Source organism: Oryzias latipes, chromosome 1 (assembly GCF_053564925.1).
Source record: "Oryzias latipes strain Hd-rR chromosome 1, Olatipes_Hd-rR_3.1".
In the NCBI taxonomy this organism is placed as follows: Eukaryota; Metazoa; Chordata; class Actinopteri; order Beloniformes; family Adrianichthyidae; genus Oryzias; species Oryzias latipes.
In genome coordinates, this window is record NC_136237.1 from 18,173,036 (window position 1) to 18,200,770 (window position 27,735).

The 27,735-nt window shown below is 38.9% G+C and overlaps 1 protein-coding gene across 1 annotated transcript in view; it reads right to left on the reverse strand.

Annotated features, from left to right (window-relative positions):
- The window catches only part of mad1l1 (mitotic arrest deficient 1 like 1), a 67,193-nt gene extending 39,906 nt beyond the window's left edge, over nt 1–27,287 (reverse strand). The window contains exons 1-15 of the mRNA XM_011477875.4: nt 27,118–27,287; nt 26,169–26,348; nt 25,935–26,075; nt 25,682–25,861; nt 25,474–25,598; nt 25,316–25,397; nt 24,983–25,113; nt 23,864–23,978; nt 21,793–21,854; nt 14,823–14,909; nt 14,041–14,185; nt 6,465–6,605; nt 6,233–6,289; nt 4,360–4,451; nt 4,080–4,170 (exon numbers count right to left, since the gene is read on the reverse strand). Of these exons, the coding sequence (XP_011476177.1) occupies nt 4,080–4,170; nt 4,360–4,451; nt 6,233–6,289; nt 6,465–6,605; nt 14,041–14,185; nt 14,823–14,909; nt 21,793–21,854; nt 23,864–23,978; nt 24,983–25,113; nt 25,316–25,397; nt 25,474–25,598; nt 25,682–25,861; nt 25,935–26,075; nt 26,169–26,312 (1,593 nt within the window). The 5' untranslated portion in view covers nt 26,313–26,348; nt 27,118–27,287. The remainder of the gene's footprint in view (nt 1–4,079; nt 4,171–4,359; nt 4,452–6,232; nt 6,290–6,464; nt 6,606–14,040; nt 14,186–14,822; nt 14,910–21,792; nt 21,855–23,863; nt 23,979–24,982; nt 25,114–25,315; nt 25,398–25,473; nt 25,599–25,681; nt 25,862–25,934; nt 26,076–26,168; nt 26,349–27,117) is intronic.
- Nucleotides 27,288–27,735: the final 448 nt, after the last annotated feature.

Here is a 27,735-nt window from a genome sequence, read left to right on the forward strand (position 1 = left end):
TTTAGATTTGTCTGGTATACAAACTACACACACATGTAATGGCAATTTCAGGATTAGAGCAACAAAAGTGTGTTCATCATCACTTTCTGCGTCAGATCACTCTCATTCTGCCTTCCTCTCCCTCCATCCAGCGCCTTTTGACTCAGTCCCTTCATCTCTTCACACGCTTTAATGTGGAGGGCTTTGGGTGTGCATTAGACCATGGAGGAGTAATAAAAATCAGCTCCAAAGAACTGACCTGATCCATTGACTGCGTAACCTTGAAGCAAGTGTTGGAAAATACTCCTGTGCACACTTGGCTCTCCACTGCCTTAAAAGAAGTTGTGACGCTTGAAAAGACAGGGACTTTCACTCACTTCCCAGCTAAATTGAACCAGCAAACTCACCCACACACAATTCACTCAAGTGCCCTAGTAGGCTTCGATAAGCATGACTCCTCTGAGTCATAGAATTCAAAAACTTGATTGAGATTAAGCACACACTTTCTGTGTATAAAAAGAGTCGATAAAAAAATGAAAAACAAACAAAAGAGGACACAGCCATACCATCGACTTCTTAGACTTTAGCCTGTTCTTGCCTCAGACAAGTGGCAGAAGAACATCTGTGGGCAACCCGGGCCTGATGCTATGCGGGCAGACATCAAAGTAAATGTGAAACTCTTTTGGAATAACGCTGCAACCAGCCAGAGAGGTAGTCCTTTGAATCCTCAAGCTTCAGCCGACTGAAGCCTCGTGGACTTTAACGGTTCAGAAATGTTGCTTAAATAATAATTTTAAAAGAACGATATATTGATAAGCTCCGCAAAAATCATTTCTGTTTTCATTATTACAACATGTCTTTGCCTCAAAGCTTGAGGGTGCACATTGGCAGGCTTTAGTTGTGGTTTCATTTTTTTTTGCAAAAACAAGTTCTAAAAGACCCACTGCAATGAAAAGTATGTTTCTGCTGTTTTTTAACATGTTCTTGTGGCATTTCTCTGATGGAGGACATCTATTAAAAAAAATTATGCTTTAAATTGCATTTCTGAGTTTTTCTTCATTCAAAGCCTTGTGAGTCAGGAGAAATGCTGTAGAAAAAAAAGCCTGTAGCAGTGATATAGGTGCTACAATCAGTGGGCCACAAGCTCCCTGCTCTGTTCCATTGAGGTGCATCCACTTGGAGACAAGTCGATCCTGTCATGGTTTGGGTTTCTTTGTATTGGTTTTTGCTTTCTGTCTTGTTCTGTCATGGTTGAGTTCTGGTTCCTGTTTTATTTTGAAAGGTTTCCTGTTTTGTCATGTTTTTGAGTTTTAATTCCTTTGTCCCAATCTGTCCTTATGTCCACCTGTGTCTTGTCTACCCTGTCTGTATATAAGTCTTGTCCCTGCCTTCCTCTTGTGCTGGTTCATTAACGTCTCTAACGTCCTTAATGTCTTTAACGTCTTTTCCCCCGACTCCCTTCATGCCATGTTCCATGTTTTGCCACAGTAAGTTTAGTTTTAGTTTTGTTACCCTGCTCTGCAGCGCTTTTTGTTTACAATTAAACCCTCTTGCCTCAGAACCGTGTGCTCTCGAGCCCTCCTCACCCTGACAGATCCATGTCCGGCCGGATTGCTAAAATATTGCTTGGCATTTCTGTTGCACTGGTAATGTTAGGTTGGGGTTGTGGGGGCTGTAAGCTAGCGGGGAGAATGTGCAACCAAAGGGATGATGGGAAATAAGGGAAGGCTTACTCCGCTCCAATAGTCCCGCCCACAAGTCAGAATTTCTGGTGAACTACTGCCGCTCTGCAAAAAACAATGTCCTTGAAAAGGACAGTTTTAACTTTGCCAAAAAAATGGTATAATCGATATTTATAAACTGTATAAACTGTTTTAAACTTAAAAAGTGATGTTGCACCTTGTGCCTTAGTCACATGCACCTGCTCGCGCTTTAGTCACATGTACCTGTTCAGGTGCTGTGGATTTTGGGTTGTCCAGGCCCGTGGAGGGTCATAGACAGGACGGGCTGCATTTTAAGGTGAGCACAGGTGTGTCTTGCAGTTCTCTTGTGGTTTGTGCAGCCACCTAAGAGATGTAAGGAAAATGGAACGTACGGTTGTCGTGTGTGTGCTAAATAAATTGTGAAGTATTTGTAAGATTAATGTCAGTTACACGCACTTATGGCATGTGATGCTTTCGTACGATGCCCTTTACACAGCACTCCACAACGCTGTGCTTGTCTAATGTCCTAAACAGCCAGACTGCACGCAAAGGATAGGGCAAGGGAAGCACAAGGGGCGTGCACCTTTCACTTGAACAGCACCAACAGGCTCCTTGCATAGAGCGCAGAGTTAGAAAAAAATGAAAAATCTGTACGACACGCCGCATCTTATCAATTCTTACCTTTACATGTTATGTAAGTGCTCACTACAACTTGTCGCCAGCAGCATACCCATTAAAAGAAAATATGAATAAACATACTCGCCTTTTAATGAACCAAGTCGTCTACCACTTTGATATTTCCTGCGTGCCCAGTACAGATGTACAAATGTATCGCCTGCATCCACCCCGCTCCCACCCTGAAGGGCACTTGTGACTCGGACAATAATTGGTCTATTGTTTTTTTCTATTGATTTTAAAGTAAATGAGCATTACTCAACATGTCTCAGCTACAAGTCCTAAACATCAAAACTACTTCTGCTGTGCCTGCAGAAGTATGTTACCTTTGCTAAAATAAACCAAAAGAACCAGATGCTGCCAGAGTCCTTGGCGTTCAGACTTCTACTGACAGCCCTCTGAATAATTCCTTTGATGCTTTATACAAGGGGTTCATTTCTCCCAAAAAGGACATGGACTATAGATTTACATGCTCACAGTGAAAATCTATACCCTCTAATGGTTCATCTTTGATAAGGTAGAGCCAAAGAGTCAATGCTGTCTCTGACCAAGGTAAAAGCTTTTTATTCCTACTTGAAACAGCTGTGTGAATATTAATGTAATAACGTAACAATGTACTGTAAGTCTGCCATAAAATGTTGTTCACTTGAGAACAAAGCACCTCAGATGTCTGAACCACTAGGGAAATAGCACAGGCCACAGCACAGTCTTCATTGATGCAAGACACACGCACACAAGGCTCACAACTAATGAAAAAGGATGCTGCTGTGCAGAAAAAGGACTTGAAGGAAAATGTGAAAGGGATGCTTTCAGGTCAGTCTGAACAACACAAACCTCCCAGCCACTGCTGTCATGTTATTCAAGAAGCTTCTGTTATCGCTGCTTAAATAAGGCTGGAACACAATGTTCGAACATGCCTGAAACGAGTAAACCAACACAAAAATGAATGATGGAATTAGCTCATTAATCAGCCCGACACAAAATGAATAGGTTGAAAGATTCTGGCTGGAGGCACGGGGTGGACTAGCATCTGCATAATGTTAGAATAATTTCAAGGCAGATTCCAGTTATACCTTTGCATGAAATGGGAATCCCTATGACTGATGACTGTTCAGACTCATCTGAGAGATCAGATCAATGAATCACAGCTATGGTTTGCCGCCTTTGGCCTTTTTGAATTGATGCTCCTCCGCATTCCTTTTAATGTCTTTAATGGCATTGTAAAGGAAAAGAAGACCGATTTCTTGCAGTCATTTCCCCCCCACAAAAAAATGTAAAATCTAAAGAAAAAACTGGAAGATTTTCATAGTTTTCCTGGAAAAGCAGGAGATCACTAAAAAGATGTTCTTAAAATTCTGCAGACAATGTGGGCTGAAAATATATTTTTTAATGTAGTTGATCATTTTTTTTAAAAATTCTTTTCAGAATTATGTTTAAGTACGGTAGTTATGGCATGTGTTGCAGCTCTGATGTACAGATGAAATAAAAATAGCTAAAGCTTTTTAAAAGGCTTAAAGATTCCATAGAACTCCAGTGGAACAACATCCAAGTCTGCCTTTTAAAGAAATGTCGAAAGTGAGAAATATTTCTAGGAACCAACCTGTGGCATGTTGCAAACAAATGCTACTCCTGGGGTTTTTAAATGGGTTTCCTTTCGCCAGGCCAGTTAATCTATCAAACAAAAGAAAACCCACTACAGCTGGAGGGAGGATTGCTGCCTACCTGCATGTTGTTTCTCTCTAGTCTCATCTCCAAAATGTTATTCTGTTCCTCCAAACGTTGCCGCTCTGCCTCCAAATCTTCAATTTTCTTTCTGTAAAGCCAGTGGATAAACAGATTATCCAATCAGCTCAATGAACACATGCATGATGCGGACAAAAGAGCTGACCTTGAGGCCGAGCTGTGCACCTTCTAATGTTTGAGCGAGTCGATTTTACTGTGTGGGAAATCTTTTCCCGTTGCGGAACATTTATTAAAACATCAAGCTCCACGAATGATCTACCTGAGAGTGTTTTCTTCTTCTTTGCTCACTGAAGAGCTGCTTTCAGGGGAAGAAGCTGGCTGTTTCTTTAAAGAATCTAGCTCCATCTCCACCTGAAACAAAGAGCATCAAGGTGAGTATTAAGACTGAACCACATTTGAACATCTACATGCCTGCAAGAAAACTTTTAGTACTTTAAAAACATAAAATATGTAAAAATCATTGCATCAACTTTTAGACTCAGTAATAAAAAGTTCACAGAATCAAATTTTCTGTTCTTTTATCAGATTCCTGACATATTTTTCACGATCCCATGTCTATGTGATATATATATATATATGTATATGAGTGTGTGTTTAAAATATGTATATTTTTTTAATTGATGAAAAAAAATGAAATAACAATGCTATACTCTATTTAATAATGTATCTACATTTAGGCAGCATTACTTTCTGTTTTCTGGTAGCATCTGCTCATCTCTCTGCATCCTGACAACTCTTCCAAAGACAAATAAGCAGTTACAGCAAAGCCAGACACTGATGCATTTCACATGTCAATACTCATTGCCATGGCTATGTTGATGTCACCTAGGCAACAAGTAGTCACAAACAGAAAGCAGGGAAGGACACAGTACTTGGTTTGTCTGAGAGTGTCCATGTTGCTTCTTCTACCTCACAACCACACGGCTGAGCACCAAAGTAAATCTCTGGCATGTGGGTGGTCCCTTATGACTGGGACGCTGGTAGGCCTTTTATGACAAGCCTGGCTTCAGAATTGAGCCTGGCTCAGCACCAGGTCATCCGCATGTCCCTAAGTTGACTTCTGGCTCTCAGCCCTGGTTCTTAAACAAAGCCCAACTCTTTTTGGAGTGAGAGCAAACCATTCCACAATGCATACAAAGATGCCAGGGGCAGGGTAGAGCCCTAAATCAGGGCTAAACACGGTGGAGCAGCATTTTAGTTTCATGCAGCTAATACCTGCAACAGTCTTGCTGCTGATGTTAAAAAAAAAACTCTGACAATGATCAAGACCACACTGGAAACTATTCTTTTTTTCTGAAAAGCACTGGGAATGACACTTTCTAATCTAGACAAACAGAACTAGATAAAAGAAAACTCTCAAACCAGCGAGAGGCTGAAGCTATAAACAGACCTAGAGGATTCTATTCAAAGTTGAATCAATTAGAAATCATTTTAGAGCACTTTTAGTTACAAAGCACCTCACAGGGCTGCAGGCATGACAACAGATGAAATTTAGCTCCTGTGCTAACTCTGGCATATTTATGTTAAAGCAGCTGCTGAAACATTGTTTAATATGCATTGTCCTAATTCAAATAAATAAATAAATAAATAAATGACCAACAAAAGAAGTCAAGGCTTCAGTAATGATGGCAGAGCAAACAAAGTTATGTGATCACTAAATATTTGCATCCCTATTTTTTTGTTGTTTTTTGATGCTGTTTTCTGGTTTTAAACTGCTTAAAGACCCACTCCAATAAAAACCGTGTTTTCAAGACGATCTTGCTGCATTTTTCTGATGATGGATGACTTATATTTATAAAAATAAAGCTCTGAGCTCTCGGCGACAGAGGGTGGGGTTGCCCCACGGCAGTGCTTCCACCCACAGCTCAGAGGCAAATTTTGAATGAACTACTGGCGCTCTGCAGAAACGATGTCCTCGAAAACAACAGTTTTATTTTGTCATTTTAGCTAAAAACAGCATCAAAATTACTAAAAAGACAAAAAAAAACACTGGGAATGCTTTTATAACTGATCAAAAGATGATCAGAGTGGGTCTTCAATTGCTTAGGTTAAGGAAGGAGTCTTCTATTTAGTTAGTCAAGGATAAACGCCTTAGAAAACATTGCTAAAATAAACTAAATTCAGAAACTCACTCTTTGTAACTGTAGTCTGAGTGCCCCCACATCCTCCTCTGCTTTAGTCAGCTGAGCCTAAATGACAAAAAAAAATTCAAAAAAATAAATACTATATACTAAATTCACCGCAGCTAAGCTTTATGTTCAGTGATAGTAGAAAAGACAAGTTATACAGGAATTAGGTGGAAGAGAGTACATCTTTTGCATATTTGTGATAAGAGTGCCTTTGAGGATCCTGAAACATGCTTACCTCCATCTCTGAGTTATGGTTCTGTGTCCTTTGCAGTACTTCCTCTGCCTCCCTGAGTCGCTTGTTAAGTTGAGGGGAGTACTCTGTAGATGCCAGCTCGCTGTCATAAGACTCTAGTATTGAACGCATCCCATCCCGTTCCTGGAACATAAAAAAAACAGGAGACACTTACAGCAAAGATAAAGTAATGTTGGATACCTATTTTGCTGAAAATGTACAGTTCTGAATAAAACGTTTACAAGATCATTGCAAAACTAAATCTGAATTATGCCAAGCAACCAAGAGCACACCCAGACGAAGAAGAAGAGTAAACTCAGGGCTGGGCATGAGATATGTTTTCAGCCTTCCAAAATAATAAAATAAAACATTTTATATATATAGATAAAAAAATATATTTTAATACATATTAGCGCTCTTGCCTCACTTCATAGGTTCATTGGTCACCCCAAATTGTCCATAGGTGTGAATGTGACCCTGAGACAGACTGGCGACCTGTCCAGGGTGTCCCCTGCATTCGCCTATAAGTGGCCGGGATAGGCTCCTGCAGCCCCGTGACCCCGAAAGGGAAAAAACGGTAGAAGATGAATGAATAAAAGAAAACACCTCAGACCTCTCAATCCAGAAAAGCGCAGTGCTAGGAAAAGCTAAGATACTGCGCGGGACCCTCAAGCTCCCAGGCCTCTGGTAGAGGACCTGAGCTTATATGAGAAACCACACGCAGAGGGTGAGAGGGGCTTTTTTTTAAAAATAAAAATCAATTAAAACAAAAATCTGTCAAATCAGTTAGTTGACGGCTGAGTTATATCACGATAGCTGAACAATAAAATAGTTGTGCACTCGTACTGCTGTAAAACCTGCAAAAACAAAACTCTAACAATATCTATTCATGCATTGTTGTACAGTTGATTCTATACTGAATTCGTATTTTTTGTTGGACAACACATTGAGTTGTTTTGTAAGCGATTATAGACTGAACATTAAAAGGTCTGTGGCCTGAAGTGAGGAGAAAAGCTTATGGCCATAGTAAGCCACTTCTCTTGATCACATACCGGTAATCAATACATTAAAAAAAAGGCCTATGTAGACAGAATATTAGGAAATATAACAGGAGCAGAAACATCACAGTGAACTGCATTTGCAAATGAGCTTTGGCACACATGCTGCATCGTTCCTTTTTTCCCTGAAGTGATGACTGATTTAAAATTCAAAGATTTTTTTTCTGCTTTTACAGTAGCAGAGTCAAGAGCAACTGCCACTCACACTGACATACAATCTGCAAATAGCTCACAAGTCTGACAGTCTGTGTCTTTCCAGTTGCTGTGAGTGGTTTGATGCTTATGTCTGCATATTCTCTAACATGCATGTTTTTACGGTTTTCTCAAGCAAATCAAGGTTAATAAATCCGTGGAACACAAACAGTTGAAAGAAATTAAAGTGATTGCTTGAGAGCAAGTCAAATAATTTTAAGATCTCCCAACGTCTTTGTGAGCCGTAATTTCAGATTTCAAGGAATGTTGTTATCAGAAAGACCCACTTCTGCCATTGTGACTTTAAATAATCAGACTGCACTTAGAGCTGACTAGTTATAATCAATGTCAAGTGTCAATAGAGAGAAAGGGCTGTAAAGGTAACTTCATATTTTCCCCTTACATGTCAAAAACAATCCGCCCTTCAATTTTTTTTAATAGACAGTAATCCACAGATTTGGCACTCCTGAAAGCAGAAAATGCTATATAAGATAGGAAAACTCAAACTTTTACTTTTATCTACACTCATTCAGATCCAGAGATAAGAAAGCAGGAAAAAAAAAAAGCAGGGGGCATTTTCAGGCAATCAGGCTTTCATAAAAACCCCTCCTAAAGCCACACTGTTTACAAAGATTCTTGAGTTTTGAGGACCATTGAAAACGCAATCATCAATCATTACCATAGATGATTTGGAATGCGTTTGAAATTAATGTTCAAGTAAGGTAATGAACAGCACCACTAAATACCACTCCTGATAAAAAGCTTGTTGTGTATGCTGATTACTAAATAGACCCATCCTTAAAGTTATGTCTTAAATCTTTGATACTTCATTTAATGAGCTACAACTCCCCTCTGACGATTAAAGAAAGTTGCAATCTGAAAACAAATCCTGATCATAACAATCAGTGTTGACCCCTAAGTAACAGAACAACCTTTAAAAAGAAATGGGAGAATTGGTCTCATTTTTAGCTCATTTTTTAGACGTATTGAATTAAAAAGGCTCATCTCTTTTACTGCAGGAGATTCGAGAGGAACTACAAAATTGTTGTCAATTGTTGTCATCCCTCTTTATCACCTACTTTGTCTACAATTGACAGTCCTTAAGGAAAACACACTCCCACAGAGCAAAGAAATCTACAAAAGAGATGCTCCCTTTTCAAAAAGATGCTACAGAGATGATCATGGTGACATTTTAATGAAAGAGGCAGACCTGGGACTAACTATATCAACTTCTAGTTGGAAGATGGTGCCTCCACTGACCAGATCGCCATTACCTTTTAGACAACCCATCACCGCACCACTGTCTATGCAGCCAGTGAGGAGTGAGGGCCTCTCAAAAATACTAGACAAAAGAAGAACATTTCATTTAGAGGTCAGTGTTTGCTTTAAATACTAACCAGCAGACCCACAGGCCACTCCCTGGCTATTAATGTGAAAAGAAAAAGTGCTCAATCTTAATCAAAAATCTGCCTCCTTTCACTGATATAAAAAAAATTTAGGGGTTTAAAAACAGGCAGGGAGCTGGAGGACAGAGTGATAAAACTGTCATTACTGTTTTCACCATCTTTTTTTCTTTTAAAATCACATTTGTTTCAGTGGTTGTTTAGGTGCAGATGTGCTTTTAACGGGTCAACAGCCCCCCCCCAAAAAAAAACTATAAATAAACATTACATACAGTGTGTGCAGGCTGAAAAGCAAATGACTTTCCAATGCAAGAGGATAGTGACTGATAAACTGATAAAAGTGGTATATCCAGATCCCTTTGCATGCAAGCCGACCACATCCTTGGATTTATATTATTTTATTGTTTTTTTAAAGCATAGATTCTGAGTACCAACCATTTGACAGTCGCCTGTGTGTGGCTTAGATTGTTGGTTCAATAGAGTTCCCTTGGAGTAGATGTTGGCAAAAACCTGCTGACTATACTATCTCCTAGTGGCTTTAGTTACACTTTACAGGTGTCCTCAACAGCTGTAAATGATCAGCTATACTGCACCATTGTAACCACGCTCAAGTGGTTCTATGGGGCCAAAGTGTGCAAAGAAAAGATCCCCATTACACCACCAGCTTAAACTATTGGTACAAGGCAGAATGGATCCATGCTTTCATGTTTGTAACACCAAATTCTGACCCTACCATCCGAGTGTCGCAGCAAAAATGGAGACTCATTAGACCAGGCGACGTTTTTTCAATCTTCTATTGTCCAATTTTGTGCGGCTTGTAGCCTACGTTTCTTGTTCTTAGCTGATAGCAGTGGGACCCAGTGTGTTATTCTACAGCTGGCCCAGGTTGGATGTGTTGTGCATTAAGAGATGCTCTTCTGCAGACCTCGGCTGTAACAAGTCTGTCTTTGAGTTACTATCTTGCAAAATTCCCCATTAGCTCAGCTTTAGCCATTAGGATGGTTATATTTGACTTCTTCAAATCAATTAAGAGTGATTTACAGAATTTAGACAATTAAAAAAGACGTTAAATGATAAACAGTCCTGTTTTCCTTATCAGACGTTTACACAGACATTAGAACACTAACTTATTGAACTTACAAGTGATAAAAAAAAGCCTAGAAAAACTACGGTACAAAGATTTAATAGAGGTGGAAGAAACGCTACATAGTTTTCTGACTGTATAATTCACTTTACCCAGCAAAGCATGGAAAGTATGAAAGCAGCCAAAAGCTGGACGGTGCCCAAGTTCTGTTCCTATGAAACAAGTCCAACCATTTCTCTTCCTCTGTGTCATCTTTGACAGCTGCTATTAGAAGTTTCCCCTAAAATACAGCGTCTGGTTTTTTGCTCAAGTGTGTAAGAGGACAAATGAAGTTTGGCACTAATCCATTCTGCCTAAAAAGCATTGCTCAATCAGTCCAAACAGAAAATACTGACCTTAACACTACTTTGCTGGGTCATCTAATCGAGAGTTAACTGAAAAACCATTTTAAATCATTTGCAAAAATGATTTAAAATGGTTTTAAATTAAATCGTTTGCAAAAAAAACTTCCTATTAATTACATTTTTGAAAATGGTTGTAAATCTATTTAATATTAGTGCAACATTAAAATCAATGCACATAACATAAACTACCACATACCTTAATGCTCCAAAACATCAAACAAACAAAAGAGATCCTGCTTTCTTTGAGATCTCATCTACAGTATTAATGAATTCACGAGGGGTTAACAATTAACACTTTGATGATGCAGCATCCCTTCAGTCCCAGACACGCATTAAAAGTGAACACAAAACATTTCTATTTTATTCCTTAGTCCCAACTGCCCTTATAGGGGGAAGTGGGCTGCTGCAGGTGGCTAACCTGTCCAGGCCATGCAGGTGGCCTGTGGAACATTTTAAGGGCGTCATTGAGCCCATAGATTGTAAAAGGTCCATGCAAATGTCTCCTACGGGCATACTAGAGGCAACATGTTGTAGTAAACACTTAAACAACACACACGGGTAAGCAGGGTTAAAGTAGGTGAGACACAGGCGCATCCTATAGATTTGTCTTTATTTTCTAACCACCTCAAGCTCGGCTCACATCACAAGGAGCCCGTTAGTGCTGTTCAAGGGATCTAGTGATTAGTGCACATTCATTGCACTCCCATTGCTTACAATGTGACTGTTAGTAATTAGGAAATTAGACAGTGCAGTTTGTGTGGACATCCTACCGGCGTCCTACGGGCATTTATGCATCACCTGCACTCCCCATATGTGCAGCATTTGAGACCGGTCAGGAAGGAGCCACTCCTTGCATCTTACTACTGAATCAAGGACACCATAACGACAGCATCAGCTGTGCGTCATATGAGAGTGTGCAACTTAAATTATCCTTACAAATACTTCACGGTACACTTACCACATGCTCAATGAAGCTACGTTCCATTTTTATTGCATCCCTTCGGGTGGCCACACAAGCCTTATGGGAAATGCAAGACACACCTGTGCTGACCTTAAAAGGCATCCCATCCCCTCTTGTCTACGACTTTCCACGGGCCGGACAACCCAAAAACCCACTGCATCCATACAGGTCAACCCCCGTCCGGGTGCATGCGACTGAGGCTTTAGCTTAGGCTTTTAGAAATCCTTGCTTACTAAATCAAGAAGTATAAATAAAAAAGAAAACATGACAGGTTTTTTTACTTTTTACAGCAAAAACAGGATTTTTGTTATGTTTGCAAAGAAAACTGGAATTCTAAACTCTGGTTTTAGAGGAACTCAAAGACACTTTTACAGCTCAAAGTAATATTTCGTGTCAGACTAACGGCACAATGATCTAGATAAATGAAAAAAAAGGAACAAAAAAAAAAAATCACAAGAGAGCTCAACACACTTTTTAGTGTGTAGGTGTAAAGCTTCCATCATAAATTAAAGTTGTTAGGAAACAGACTAAAAAGGCTACTTTAAGTCAGGTAGGAAATCTATTCAAATTTAATAAAACAATAAATAATAATAAAATAAATAAAAATGTGCCCTAAGGCACACCACCGTCAGTCCATTAGAGTGCTGCAGTTTCCTTAAAATGATCTAAAATGAATGAAAAAAAGTGATGAATAAAAGACTAAAACCACTTGGACAGATGGGGATTTGGTTGAGTGAAAAGCATTAATATTCTAGATACAGCTGAGAATTCTGATAAAAATAGTGTAGAAACCAAGCAAATAAAACAGTCTAAGCTTAAAAAGAAGGAAAAAACCAAAGCTTTAAAAATAAATAAAGCTGGAATGGGCGATGTTGAACTGCACTTTTTGTTGTCCAGCAAAACTTTTTGTACATTAAAAACTGTGTCAGCTTCTAAGGAAAATTGAATCAATAAATTAGGATTTTGTCATGTTTGTTTGTATGAGTAAAAAATTTTTAAATTTGACTCACAAGAAATCCTGCATGATAGATCAAGTCATGTGCTGCAGAACAAGGAAAAGTAAACAACCCAGAAAGGAGTCACATGACCATCATGGCCAAAAGAAGCCAAGAAAAACAAAAAGAGCATTTCTATGTTCATCCTGAGATCCACGTCTCCAGTATGGGTCTTTAAAGACCCACTCTGAAGAAAATGGTAAAATGGCGAACACTTGTAAGGCTCAAAGTGCTATACAGTTACAGTCCCGTTCACAAACTCTGGCGCCAACCTTCCACCAGAGGCAAGGTGGGGTTCAGAGTCCAAGGACACTTTGTCATATAGGCGGGCCGCGAGCAATCGCAACCCTACCGCTGCACCCCAACCGCCCGTGGCGTTTTTAACATGACAATTTTTGATGATGGAGTACACACTGTACATCTTCCAATAGTGGCCTGTCTCTACTTGATGCCAAACTCCAATAAACGCAGAATGTAACAGGTGCTTGTTACTTTAGACGCCGGTCTCTAATAGTAGCAGGGCTCCTTTAAGAACACTTAGAACACCAGTTGTGCAGATGCCGGGTGTCTGTGGTAGTGTGAGCCGGTGTAGCGTTCTATTTTAAGAGTTTGAACTTGGTGCAGTGGCTGGTGAGGCATCTGCACAACATTTTTAGGGTGGATTCTAAATGTTTCAGAGAATGGCAGAAGCAGATGGACGATATTGAGAAGACGGCCGCGAAACAAGCAAACCAATTTCCAGGTGGAGGTGCAAAGAAAGCGAGCAAGGAATTACAAGAACTGCTTTTAACATGGATTATTGAGCAAAGACAGAAAGGTGCGCGTGTCTCCAGGAAAATAATCAGCATGAAAGCGAAGAGGATTTTTGATACGGATGTTGATGCTTCAAAGAGAAAAGAAATCTTCACAGCCAGTGCTAATCAGAACATAAAACAATGTTCTCATTTCAGTAAACAATGAAATGTTCCTCTGGTGGTGGTGTCTGCATTTTATGGCTGACTTTCACCGCAAAACGAACCTGTTACCCACCACTGTTCAGTCTGTGATGGAATGAACAGCGCTCTCCAATAAACGCCTGCCTCTAATAAAAACGATAAACACTACTAATGAAGATTTATGGTGTCTAAAGAAAATTAAGCTCAAAATTGAATTTCTAATTATTGCTTTTTACAAATCACTGAGAATCAGGAGCAGACAAAGCTAAGGCCTGTAAGGTGCTGTAAGCTAGTGGGAGTGCATATGAACAGACAGCTCTCAGCAACAGGGAGGAGAAGGGGGGAGGGGTTGCTCCACCCACAACTTGGAGATGAATTTCCAATGAACTACTGCTGCTCTGCAGAAACTATGTTCTAGGAAATGACACAGGTTCTTTGACTCTGGCTAAACACAAGAGACACATTATCAACATTAAAAGACCACCGGGAACGCTTTGAAAATAGACCAAAAGATGAACGGAGTGGGTCTTGTTTTGGGAACAAATACCTTAGTTAAAAGCAGAACTCGCTTCTGCAGGCGGCGGACCAGAGCGTCCTGCGCCTCTCTCTTCTTCTGCTCCTCCATAGTCTTGGTGCACTGCTGGGTTAATTCTGCACGGAGCTCAGACTGCAAACGCTCCACGCTCCTCACACTGCCAGATCAAGGGGGGAAAAAAGGTCATTAACTACGTGTAAGCGAGTACGCAAAAGAACAGAAAGAAGACGCAGAAAGAAAAGCAGATCAATTCGAACCAGATATGTAGACAATTTCAAAACATAATCTGTTGTCAATTCTGAATACTTCCTATATAATACCATCCCAATGGTTCTACAAGACGGTTAAAATACTTCCTACAGTCTCACATTAATAATTTCCCCGTTTAGCGCCTTCTAATATTTTAGAAGCAGCCAAAAATGCTTAGCAAACGGTAACTAATGAACGCGTTCTTAGTTGGACTGAACTGCAGCGTGAACATAGCAGCACAGGCATCACCAACAAACATCACCTCAGTTTGAACAGGGCAAGTTTAATTAGTGAATTCCCTCTATTCCACTCACAAGCTTATGCGCGCACACACACACACACACACACAAAATGCAGCGCCAATGACTATTGTCAGGAGTGCTATCAAAATCCGGTCCAGTTTAATTAACTTTGTGACAATTAAGGACTTCTCAGAGATCCACTTTAGTAGATACATAAGGGAAAGAAGCATGCATTAAGGGAGGAATAAGAAAGCGTCTGATGGAAAGAGAAGAAGGGGGCGCCAAGCAAACAGTGTGTCCCACCGGCTGTTGAGTGTGTAGTTCTGCTCTTTCAGGGCAATTTCTCTCTGCTGAATCTGAATCACCTCCCTGGATAGATCCTCCGGTTTCCTGCAGACACCAACAGCACAGATTAGTTAGCACACACACACACACACAATGAAAAATCAATATAAATGAGAGAGCAGGCAGGACAAAAAAAAGATGGGAGAAGAACAAATAAACATTGTTTCCATATTCTTTTGTTTGACAACCAGCTGGAAAATAGGAAATGAAATGAAATAATCAACAGAAGGCTCCAAAACAAACTGTGTCACTCGGAGAGACTCGCTGGTTACCAAACGCACAAACAGCCAACAGGTAAACAACAACACAAAAGGATAGAAAAACCTGTAAACGGATCTGTTTAAATGATTTATGCCACAGCACCCTCGCCTGTGATGACATGACCATTTGGTACCAAGTGGTCCATTGCCACATTAATTTGCTTTCAAAACTAAGAAGATGACACGTCACCATCAATCTATTTCCAAATCCACATTAGTCCACTCAAAGTTCTGAGTGATTAGTTAAAAGAGAGATGACTAGTGAATCATAGGACACTCAGAGTGAAAAGATACACAAAACAATGAGAATTTTGAATAGAAGTTTAGTCTATTTATATGCACATGTAGATTGAGACTTACTAATATTGACGTTTATTAAACTTCCATCTTTCTTTTGGGGTTACAAGGTTGCTGGAGCCTATCCTGGTTACTGTTTGGTGAAGGCGGAGTAAACGGTGGTCGCCTGTTTATGAACACTAGGCTTGTGTTTTTATTACGGTAATACCATACACCGTCTGTGTCTAAAAATAAACTATCATTTTCAAAAGTCTTGAAAAAACATTGCCTTATTAATTTTTTTTTAATAAAAACAATTTATTAACTAAAACTGATTGTATGCTCACTGCTACTTATTGTGGTTTAAATTTTCACTTCAAAATAAATACTTGAATGTGAAAAAGTCTACTGGGGAGTATCATCATCATGTGACATCAGCTCAGAAGAGAGACAGGCGCTCCAGTGAGCGAAGGGAAGAAAGATGGCAAGTTGGGCACGAGGTGACTTGGTGTCAAAAAAGAACAACTTCCACAGTTTGGGAGAACTCCCTCTTCCCTGATGGAGCAATGCTGCTCCATCAGGCTCCATCAAGTACTTGTGTGTGTCTGCGTTACAAGCTGTTCACCCGAGCGCGTTTTCAGCAACGTGCCAGACAAAGTAAATATGCCTGTTTTTCTGGCGAAAAATCTTTAGATTGGCTGTGGTTTAAAAAAACATTTCCCATTCAAGGTTTATGGGGCCTTTATTTGCCTTTTATATCAAAATGCTGCTATTTCAGGTTAAGTCTGTTGTTTAATTTAATCAATTGGTGTTAATCAGTGTTAAAAATGGCTCAGAGAGTGCCAGAAAATTCCTGTTAATGCTTTGTTGATTTGATGCCATTTACTTGTCCAATATATTTGTTGCATGACTTTAAAATACAAATGCTTAATCCAACCATTTCATGTTGGTGTTGTTTCAATGATTGTGTTTGGAATCGTTAGGTTCGGTGGAGGCAAACCCAGCCGTTTGGTAGCTTAAGTGGTGCTTACAAAGTTATTAATTAATCAGGGTAATACTGTAGACGGCAGGAAAACGTGGAGGAAGATTGACCGTATTAAAATTTGAATACCGCCCAAGCCTAATGAACACACTCACATTTCCTCCTTAGGACAATTTAGAGTCATCAATCAAGCTATAAAGCCCGTTTTTGGACTGTGGGAGGAAGTCGGAGTTCCAGGAAAAAAAAAAACCCACACACACGGGAAGAACATCCAAACTCCTCAATAAATAAGATGATCAAAACATGAAACAAGTGAGTTTCCAACACGTGCTCCAATTTTGTTTTTATAAACCAGTCACCTCAGCTGAATCTGAAAATGACATAAGATCATGATTAGATTTTTTTCCCCTGTAATAAAAAAATTAAATTAAGTTTTAAAAAATGGGGGAAACACACACAGAATTGTTAAGACGTTGTGGGTGGAATTTTATAAAACATTCAAAAACCAAAAGGACAGACTCACACTTCCCACAGTTCATGTTCTTCAAACAAACACCGGCTCCTTCCCCCACATTTTGAAGCTTTGAACCTGAAGCCATCTGTCGGCAAACCTCATGTTCCATCCAATTTTTATGTTTTCTGAAATATTTACATACCTGACCCAACATCACACATTCAGAAAAAGGCAGAATAGTGTGCAGGAAAAACTAGAAATAAAAGCTACTCAAATTTGAAACATTTATTACATAAAAAAACAGCAGTAATAAAGATTTGTTCTTGTTAAATGATAAAAACAGAAATCAAAAGAAGAAGAGGATAAAAAACCTTTCAACCAAAGATAATTCTGGTAGGAGAAAACTTATTATTGTCTCACCTAGAGCATATGTATTTCAAAGTTCTGAGAAATATTTTCCAGAATTGCAAAGAGAAAAAGAAATGAACAAAAATTAATTTAGCTAAGCAAGAATCCTGCTTCCATTTTTCTGACAGATTGCTTGAATTTAAACTAACCGTGTAACGGCACACAGAAAAGCATGTATGAAGCGTTTTCAAGTGTGCTGAAAAAAACATATAGCAAATAAACCATTGGAGCCTTTTTTCTGTTCGATAACACGACAATCGTTGCTTTACATTTGTCCGAGGCTCATATGTTGTTTCATTCCGACTCTGTTTACATCGGTGGCCATTTTGGTCCAGTAGTTCCGCTACGAGGACGGATTGTATTCAGACTGAAGAATCTCAGAGGGAACCGAAGCTCAGTCTGATTGGAAATGAACCGAGACCACCTCCAAAGATAAGTCCCAAAGCGGTTCCTGGTCCCGGACCAGAGTCAACTTAGATGTATTCAGACTGAAAATGTATTCCGGATTATCAGGGGAAACAAACTCTGGTTCACTTTAAGCAAACCAACTGTGTCCAGTCTGAATACACCCTAAGAGTCTAAATAAGAGAGAAAACTGTGAAAAAGTTCTGAGAAAAGTGTATAAACTGTGTAGTGAGCCTTAAAACAGCAGTCCCCAACCTCCGGGCCGCAGACCAGTACCGGTCCGTGGGTCATGTGGTACCGGGCCGCACAGAAAAAATAAAATAATTTACATTACTTCCGTTTTATTTATTTCGTAATCTGAAATATGTTTTATTTTGAAAAACTGCCCGATTCTCTGTGACATCCGTCTGTCACTCTTGACGTAGGCCAATTCGCTCTTCACGGCTAAAATAAAACCCAGCTAGCGAAATGAATAAAAAACAAACGTCTTTCTTTGCCAAGGGGGCAGAGAGGACGTTGCTCATGTCATAATTCGTGTTTATTGTTATGTTTAGAAAATACCACAGTTTTCATGCAAGTCATATCACATTATTTTGTTGCACTGTAGTGTCGGTCACGTGCACGCTTGGTCTGCTGTCGGAGTTCTGCAGGCTGCAGCCAGGGGTTACTCTCGGAGCTGGTAGCAGAGGGAATTGTGGGAAATAATCCCCTTTGCCTGCTTTGGTCAAAATAGGGTTGAGCACGGGGTGTTCCTTTCATCTGGCAGTTATGTTGTTTCACCCTTAGTTATTTCTTCCTGTTGTGTTTACTTCTTTTTAGCACCATGAGTGTGGGAAGGGGAGAGGATGACTACACCTGTGCGATGTACAATATTTTGCATTTCAAAATAAAAGTGCAGAGTACGTCTTATCACGTGTCTGTGCCTCTATTGTAGCATTGCTGCAGTGTGTGTCCGTCACATATAATATACCGGTCCATGAGAATTTTGCTATACGTCAAACTGGTCCGTGGCGCAATAAAGGTTGGGGACCGCTGCCTTAAAACATCAATAATAATTGTAAAAATTAAGAGAACTGCTTTGCAGATTTCGTCCATTGCGGGTTATTTTTAAGAATGAGGCACACAGCAGTACTTTTTTTTCTAATAATCCTGCGATAAATGACAGACATCTGAACACTCAACTCTCAAGAAAGTGTTAATGTCAACTCAGTGTAACCCAAATGACAGGCAGCCATGCTGGATTTAAGCCGACATTACAGGGGAAAAAAAGATGGATGTTTTAATTAAAATAGAATGCAAGAGTATTATGAAATAAATGTAATGTTACAGTCCTTTATCCTCTGTGGTGTTTGAATAAGTGTCACTTTAACAAGTGTTGCCATGTCAGACAATTGTTCTTTACAAGAAAAGAAATTACCATGAAAAATGCCTTAATGAAAACTAATCTGTTTAGTTTTGATAAAAAAGGGCCACATGTGGACCAGAATGACCACATTTATAACCATTCAAAGCTACACAGTGTAGTAAATTGCACTAAGCAACAGCATCCTAAAAACTACAGCGTATTAGATAAACGGCTGTGGTTTTCCTGGCCAGCTTGATAAACAGAAGGAAAGCCAGATGCTTTCTGCCATGAAAATGAAGTACGGAGTCTCACATTTAACTGGTTCCCAGTCTGGACAGGTTCCACTTTGTTTAGTCATGTGTGCCTCCATCTAATGCTGCTGCTGCTTTCTGGCCAAAAAAGAATATGCAACACTTGTTTTGCTTAAGTTCACATGCTTTAAAGCACAGCAGATAGGCTGCCTGGCTGTATCTCCATCTGCTGTTCATTTACCACCATGGCCAGAGTTTAACACAAACGGCGCATGAGCTGGTCTGCACAGGTTTGCAATGCTGGCAAGCCTTCCAATCTGCTTCTACTAGAAAAACATGCAGCGTGTTTTCTTATTGTTTTAGAACATTTTTTTTTAAAATCATTCATTGTCTAAGCCAGTTTTGTCCCTTTAAGGGTCACGGAGCTGCTGGAGCCTATCCTGGCCACTCATGGGAGAGTGCAGGAGACATCCTGGACAGGTCACCAGTCTGTCGAAGGGCCACAAATCCCACACCCAGAAACAATTTAGAGTCACAAATTCACCTATAAGCATGTTTTTGAACGGTGGGAGGAAGCCGAAGTCCTGGAGAAAACCCACGCATGCACGGGGAGAACATGCAAACTCCACACAGAAAGGTCCCCCGTTGGGGTTCTGTCTTCTTGCTGTGAGGCAAGATCGCTAACCACTGCGCCACCATGCAGCCCCAAATGTCTTTAAATTCATCCTCAGCGACATAAACAGTTAAATCTCAAGGGCTTAGTTAAAAAAAATATATATCTTTTTTCTAAAGAAAACTAAAAAAACAAAAAAGATTTTTTTTTCAGTTTATTAAAATTAAACCAATTTTTTTCCACTAATGTGGATTCATGAAATCCAGAATTTAATTTACAGTAAACTGTTTTTATAGAGTTTTTAGGTTTTAGAAATCATACTTATTTTAAAAGTTCCAATGATCAATTACCTAGCTATGTTAAAATTGTTTTTTATTACCAAATAACAATACTTTTAAATGGAAATTTAAAAAAATACATTCATATTGAATTTATTCCTGAATCAAAGTCCTATTAGATGATAATTTAGAATGTAACATTTTACTCCACCCTTCTGCAGTCTGAGCTCTAACCTGAAACCTTCTAAAATCTCTGTCAAACAGAGGAGAAGATAGTCTTCCCTTTCTACGTTGCAGTTCATCGTTCCCGGTTTAGCTTGTTCTTTTAGAGTGATTATGCTACTTTTTTTTTTTTAAACAGCGCACCCTGTTCTGTGTCCTGATTGGCTGGAGACCTTGTCAATCAATCTCCTCCGTGCCGTGTCTCCGGTACAGAAATGCAGAGCTCTTCAGATCTACAGAAATCTTTGATCGCGATCAGATCTTTGTTTGTCTAGACTTGATTTCTATGAAAGTTTGAAATTTAAAACAAGAGAAAAAAGGGTGAAAATGTTCATGCCTGTCTGAGAAAAGGGTATTTAGGCAGTGAGGAGTTTTACTGCCATAACACATCTGTAATCAGACTCAGTGGATTTCACCGATCACGGTTATTTTTAGAACATAACTCCTGCAATACATGATGGAACTCTGTACTGGTGAAAAGGTAACGCAGATATATGAGTAGCTGCAGCAGAAGACATAGACATTTGCTTTTTTCATTATTACTGGATGAGAAACAGACGTGCAGGACACAGCTGCTCAGCTTTAGAGCAACGTGTGAGGCGTGTGAGGAGCTGCAGCCCTCAACAGCTGCAGAAAATGACGGGAGAGGATCCACTATTGTTTTTTTCGTTTTAATGTATCAGCATATTTTTTCCTGACTTTTTGTCACAGAAAGTTTTTCGGTCATTTGTTTTATTTCATAAATAGTGTTATTTATTTAATTATAAGCATATTAGGGCTTTACAATAAAAGAAAGATAAAAGAAGCTTAAAGAAAAAGAGTTGTTGTGGCCCTCACAAGAAAAAGTTTGGGGACTCTGCTCTAGCATCCATGTGGTGTTGGAAGATTTGTTGTTTTTCATTCTTCCTACCATTCAAACACAACATTTCTCTAAGTTTTACACAAGGTACATCAAGCCATTGGTGCAATTGGCTCTAAATTGAGAACAAAAGTTTGAAAATATAATTTGAATCCAGATGTTTTCATCCAGATTCCATGTTATTTCTTTCTCACTCCACGCATCTGCTCCTGGTCTGGCCATTCTACCCAATTTTAGAACCCTATGTGGCCCACGAGTCAAAATAATTGCCCACCCCTGTTCTAAAGTGTCACCATTGAAACAAGACTCAATCCTCTACTGCGTGTTAAATTCAGTGGCTGTCCTGTTCCAATCCAAAGCTCCAATCCTCCTCATATCCAGCATGTGTGAGCTCTGTGCCTGTTGAAATGTTGAATTTTGGTACCTGGGTGACATTACAAACTGACTAAAGAGAGAAAGTGCTCTTTATCTATTTTTACCCCCATGAATCAGAAAGATCGCAGTGCCATCTGGTGGTCATACTGTGCATTTCATTTGACATAAAAAAAAAGGTTTGGTTTCAGGCAGTGACTGACCTTATGTTGAGTCCAGTTGATTGCCCAAGGTTCTCCCAAGCTTGGAGCTTTTCAACCAACCTCTGAAAGGGAAAACAGAATAATAATTAAGCCTAGTTACTGTTGAATTTAGGATTTAATGAGAATTAGGCCTAATAAATAAAAAAAGAATTATTAAAACACAGCAACAACAACAAAAAAGATCTTTACAACATTTTTTTACAGCTCATAACCTTTATTGTCTCTTTCTTGTTTTGTTATTGTCATCCAAAAAAGGATTTCCTTGTTTTAATCTTATCATTAAAGGAGTACTAAATACTTGTAATTATTTTTTTAGCCCAGGCTTTTCGTAGACCAAAATACATTGAAGAGCCATGTAACAAAAGATTGTTACAGTAAAAATACCACAGATGCTAAAATCCAAAAAAACATTTCATGTTTATGAAAAATAAGTCTATGATCAGGGTTCTTACATGTTTCCTCAAGTTAAAATCTAAGACCAATTTCTCAGCCTATTTCCCAGCAAGAAGAATGAAATTTTAGAGCAATAATTTCTTAACCAAACCAAACTACAGTACTTCTGAATGTGAAATAAGAATCAATCCACATTTGCAGCAGTGAAATGATTTTTGTACCACTCCAAGAATTAAATAAACAATAAGTTAAAAAGTAACAAATAAACACCATTCACAAAGTCAACTTCTTAGCCCTGCAGTCTTGGTTGGAATATCTTCATCAACTAAGCCGATTCTGCCAACTTCTCCTTTTGACCTTCCTCAGAGGGTTGGACCCTTGATATTAGGTTAGTCTCCTTGCTTCCTGCCTTTTCCTCAGCCTCCTCCACCTGCCTGTCTGCATCCCTGACCAGACCCTCAGACACCTCTTGCAGGCATCCTCATTTTAGCTTTGGCTCCTCCATTCCCTTCCTCTTAGGAGGTTGGGCTTCTGCCTTTCTAAGTCCAAATGAACTCCATATCTGGTTCTGGCTGCTGCTAAGCTTACCAGTAACCGTTTTAGTGCCCTGGTTAAGGCTAAATTTAACCCCTCAACCTTTTCTAGATGTAATCACACACCTGCCTCTGTGTGACCACAGTGTCCCCCATGCCTGCTTTGTCTGATAGGGCGGAGCCATCTGTTTGTGACTGAGGCGGAGCCAGAATTTTGTGATGGGGCGGAGCATTTAATGTGTGAAGGCGGAGCAAACCTTTTGTGACAGGGGCATAGCAAGCAAAGCGTAACGTAGCCAGCATTTTTGTGGTGTGGGCGGAGCCAACTAATAGTGACAAAGGCAGAGTTTTTCTATTTGCGATGGGGCGGAGCCTGCACGTTTTGACGAAGGTGGAGCCAACTATTTGTGTGGGAGGCGGAGCCAGCCTTTTGTGAGGGAGGCAGAGCTATCGACCTATGACAGCGGCAGAGCGAGCATTTTGTGACAGAGGTGGAGGTAGCATCATGTGACGGCGCGTAGCCTTCAATGTGCAGGAAGCCTTTCGTAACAGGGGCGGAGCCGGCAATGTGTGACATGTGTCACATATTTGTGTGATGTAGCAGATGTTGTTCCTATTATTTACCTTTTCATTATAACTTAATTTTCTTCTTTTTAGTTAAACTGTAGAGCTCTAAAGAACCAAAACCCAGAAGAAGGATCACCGAAGTACCAACAGCTTCATGTGGTTTATGGAGGCTTCCTGCTTTTGTGACAAACTCAAAGGGTTTGAAAGTGTCTGCAGGTCGTCTGCATCCACTGATGCACACAAAAAAATGTTGCTCCTCGTTTCATTTGGGTTCTGAGTTTGTGTTTGGAATGCGGCTCTATCCTTTTCTTGTGCAGACAAAAATAAAAATATGATAAAAAATGTTCGCTATTAGAAAACCTGCTAAAAACAAAAGGTACAATTAACATTAAGGGAAATGAAAACAATCAAAAGCCCAAACTACAAAAGCATAATATAAACTTTCTCCGATATACTGGATTTATCTCCATCACTTACTTTTGATTTGCGGTGGCAAAACTTTGTGTTTGAGCTAAACTGTGCATGTTGTGTTGCATAGTTGTGTCCTTATCGGCACTATTTGTGTTGTTATATCACACCTGTTTTTCAAGTTCCACATTGACGAGCTCTTCTTTGGTTTTCTCCATCCTTTCCAGTTTTTTACGAAGTCCTTCTGCTTCTTCTTTCAACAGGTTGTAATTCTCTCTGCTCTCTCTGACAAAATAGAAACACAGCAGAACCACACAGTCACTCTAAGCTTAGGGTTCAGCAATCATCAATCTGTTACTGGATATTTCAAGAATGAAAAAACTTTTTTATAGATCAAACTGATTTGATAAATGGATAACATTTTTGCTCCTTTTCTTCCACAGCAACTTAGCAGTGTTTTCCACAGTAAACCAAAATGTTAACATAATTAAAAATCTTCAGAAAGGAATCAAGTTTGAAGTTAAAAGAGAGAAATTCAAACAGCTGAAAATCCAGTTTGTTATGTTATTCTATTTACACATCTAACTTAAATATTTTTGGGTGAATTAGCAATATTAAAAACATATTTTAAAAATACTTATTAATGAAACTATGTTGACAGAATCCACAAATAAGTGAATTCGGAAAAGCATCTGTAATCTGCCCAGCAACATGCAAACACAAAGACATGATAGCGGTAAATCAGCAGATTGTTGTTCTCCCTTCATAATGGTATTTGGTGGAATTTTCTGATAAAATAAAGTTAGATGAAAATATTAACAAAAACAAAAAAAAAACTAAAACTGATTATTAAAATCCAGTCAATGAAAACTAGATTTTCTCACATCAGTTATCATGGCAATTGACAGTCAGCATTGTCATTAGCTTCTGTGACTGTTGCAGCCATTTTCACACTGAAACATTGTGTTGACACTTCCACAGGAGAATGGCATTCATTGTAGAAACTGGTTATTTTAGCTGCGATATCCAAGCTTAAAATAAAAGCTGAATCTTTTTGTCCTGCTGAGAAATAATCCCAAACCAAAAAACCCAGGGGAATTATTGTTTGTTGAGAGGTTGTCTTCATTATTATTCATTAGTAATCCAGGCTCATGTCTATTTTGTTAATTTTTTTTTCATAAAACATTGCTATATCTGCAAAAAAAGAAAAGAAAAAAGAGCACAATAAAATAAAATAAAGAAATGATGAATTAAACATCTACAAATCATAAGCGTATAAATTTTTCCACCTCAGAAAAGAATTTTCTTCTCGAAGGCGCTTCAACTCTTTTTCCAGATCTGTAACTTTCGCCGCCTCCGACTTGATAGTCTTCACGATTGCCATGTCTTGTTCCTGCAGAATAAGACGCCTCTCCAGCTCCTGTAAGATCAGACGGAGGGAAATCCAAAAAGAAAAGCTCCTTTAACCTTCTACCAAAGCATGCAGTACTTTCATTTCATCATAAACTGATTTAGATTCATTCAAATGATACGATTTAAAATAACAAACAGCATTTATTGCATCTCCAGACTTGAAAAATGTAATATTAATCTTTACGACAAATTTTTTAAGTGATTGCTACCTTTATTTTTATAATGTGCTCTGAGCATAAAGACTGGGCAGCTTGGAGAGTTTGACATAGTTGTGAGATTTCCTGATATTTCCTGAAAAAAAAAACACAATAACACATCTTATTAATCTAACAAAAAGAAGAAAACCATCATAAATGTTGGGATTTACCTGCGCTGCAGATCCAGCTGTTCCTGTAGCTCCTGTTTTTCCAAGGTTTGGGCTGAGAACACCAAGTCTTGGTTTTGAATTTTCTGCCTCAACTCTCTGAGCTCATCTTTCAAAGAAGTTATGGTCTGGAAACAGATTGCAAGAAGGACTGAATGTAAGATGACAGACATTCCTGAAGAGACAGATAGGTGTGCGTCTGTGCGGGAACCTTGTTAGCCGTATTCAGCTTGGTGTCTCGCTCCTCCAGCTTTTTGTTCACGGCCTCTAGATTCCTACGGAGAACTTGGTTCTCCTCAACCTGGTCTGATAAGTTTTTATCCGCTTCAAATTCCCTCCCTTCCAACTTTTTAACTCTGGCCAAAAGATCCTGGTTTCTGTCCAACTCATGCTGCAAAATAACAACACAAAATAATCAAATGCTATTTGTATATGGCTGTGAAAAGGCTGAATATGCACTATACCTCAAAGTCTCGTGCACTGTTGGAAGCCGCTTTCTCCAGCTCAAAACGAGCTCTCTTGTGGCTCAGTTCCATCTGTTTCTTCTCCTGGTCCAACTGCAGAAAGCGATTCTGAGAGTGAACCCTCTCTGCTGCTTCCAAAATCTAGTAATGCGCCAGAGGGAAAGCAAATAGTCAGATGGAATGGTTGTCGTTAATTCCTGAATTTTGCTTTCACAGCAAATGATTTATCTGTACCTCCATGCTGCGTTTGTACTGACTCTGAAGAACTCCACTGCCTGCTGAGCGCTCAGACGGCAGCTGTGGACGCTCAGGACGACTGATGAAAGTGTTGAAAGATTTTAAGGTGCTCAAAATGGTTGTGTCATCTTCCAAGTCCATTTTGGGTTTACTGGTGTTGTAGTAAAGACACAAGAGCTGGGAGGACACAAGCAAGAACATCAAAATATCACATTATAGCACCATGTGACATATAGATCATGTTCTTGCTCATAAGTACTAAAGGATTAATGGATAGACTATACAAAAACTCAAAAGAAAAACAATCCTAAAATATAAAAAAGAAGAAATCGACTGCTTTAAACATTTACAAATTAAGGTAGTACATGATGTTAGTTAAAAAGTGGCTATAACTAGTTGATACATCTTATGTTTGTCAGTTTTGATCCAAGAGTGTTAAAGACATGTATTGCCAGGGAGTTGTTCTGCAATTACGCAGATCTATTAATAAAAACTTTTTAAAAAAGTTGCCAAAACACTATAACCATTTTGCCAAATATCTAACTAAAAAATAAATAAAAACGCGATCAAGTCGTCAGCTGTCACAGGAAGACTTAAAATAATTCACAAAAAAGTAACAACATGTCAATTAATCACCAGACTTACTGATAAAAAGCTTAAACAAAAAGTTTAATTTACATAAATTAAAATTGAAACACATACCAAGTTCAACGACGAGAACAATAACATAATGCATATTAAAAAAAACATGTTAAAAATACATTCGAGATCAAAAAATTCAAAGTTTTTTGTTTGTTTGTCTGTTTTTTCAGTTACGATAATTAAAGTAGCATGATGATGATGAGACAAACACCTACACGGAAACGTCCAAAGGTTAAAGAGATCCTAGCTCGCTTATCGTACCAAAAGGTTCTGTAAAGTTTCGGGTAAAAACTAAACAACTTACCCCAGAACTAGCTTATTTACGATAAAATGTCTGTCGGGAACTGATAAGTTCTTGTTATGTTGCTAATGTGCTAGCAGCTGCTCAGCAAGTAAACGAGAAATCCCTCCAGTACTCGAATGAGAGCCTGTAGTATCGCGATAATACCAACAGGAAGTAACCTTTTTTTCCCCATTTAACTTTATTATTCAATTGCAAAATCAACGCAGTTACAGGAGATGGCATATATCATACGTATTGACTGTATGATAAATAACCTAGTACGTTACATTAATAAAAATAATAATAACAATCATTATTATTAATAATAATAATAAAAATACTTTTTGGGTGTTCTTTACAGAAAAAACAGTAGGGATCAGTTGCTTTAATATATCTTGCCATTAAAACAATCATAAATTCTATGCAGAGGTTTATAGGAGACATCTCTTAGTAATCAATCATTTCTGAAGCAGTTTCCAGTTATTTTTTCATGGCAAATAAGGTACACATTTCTTTTTTCAGAAGCAGAGGGGGCAGAAATAATGTTTTTTGACACATGAAGAACCTAAAACACTGTACTTCTTCAATTAAATATACCATAAGACATAAATATGGAAGCATTTTTGCACATAGTTTTTT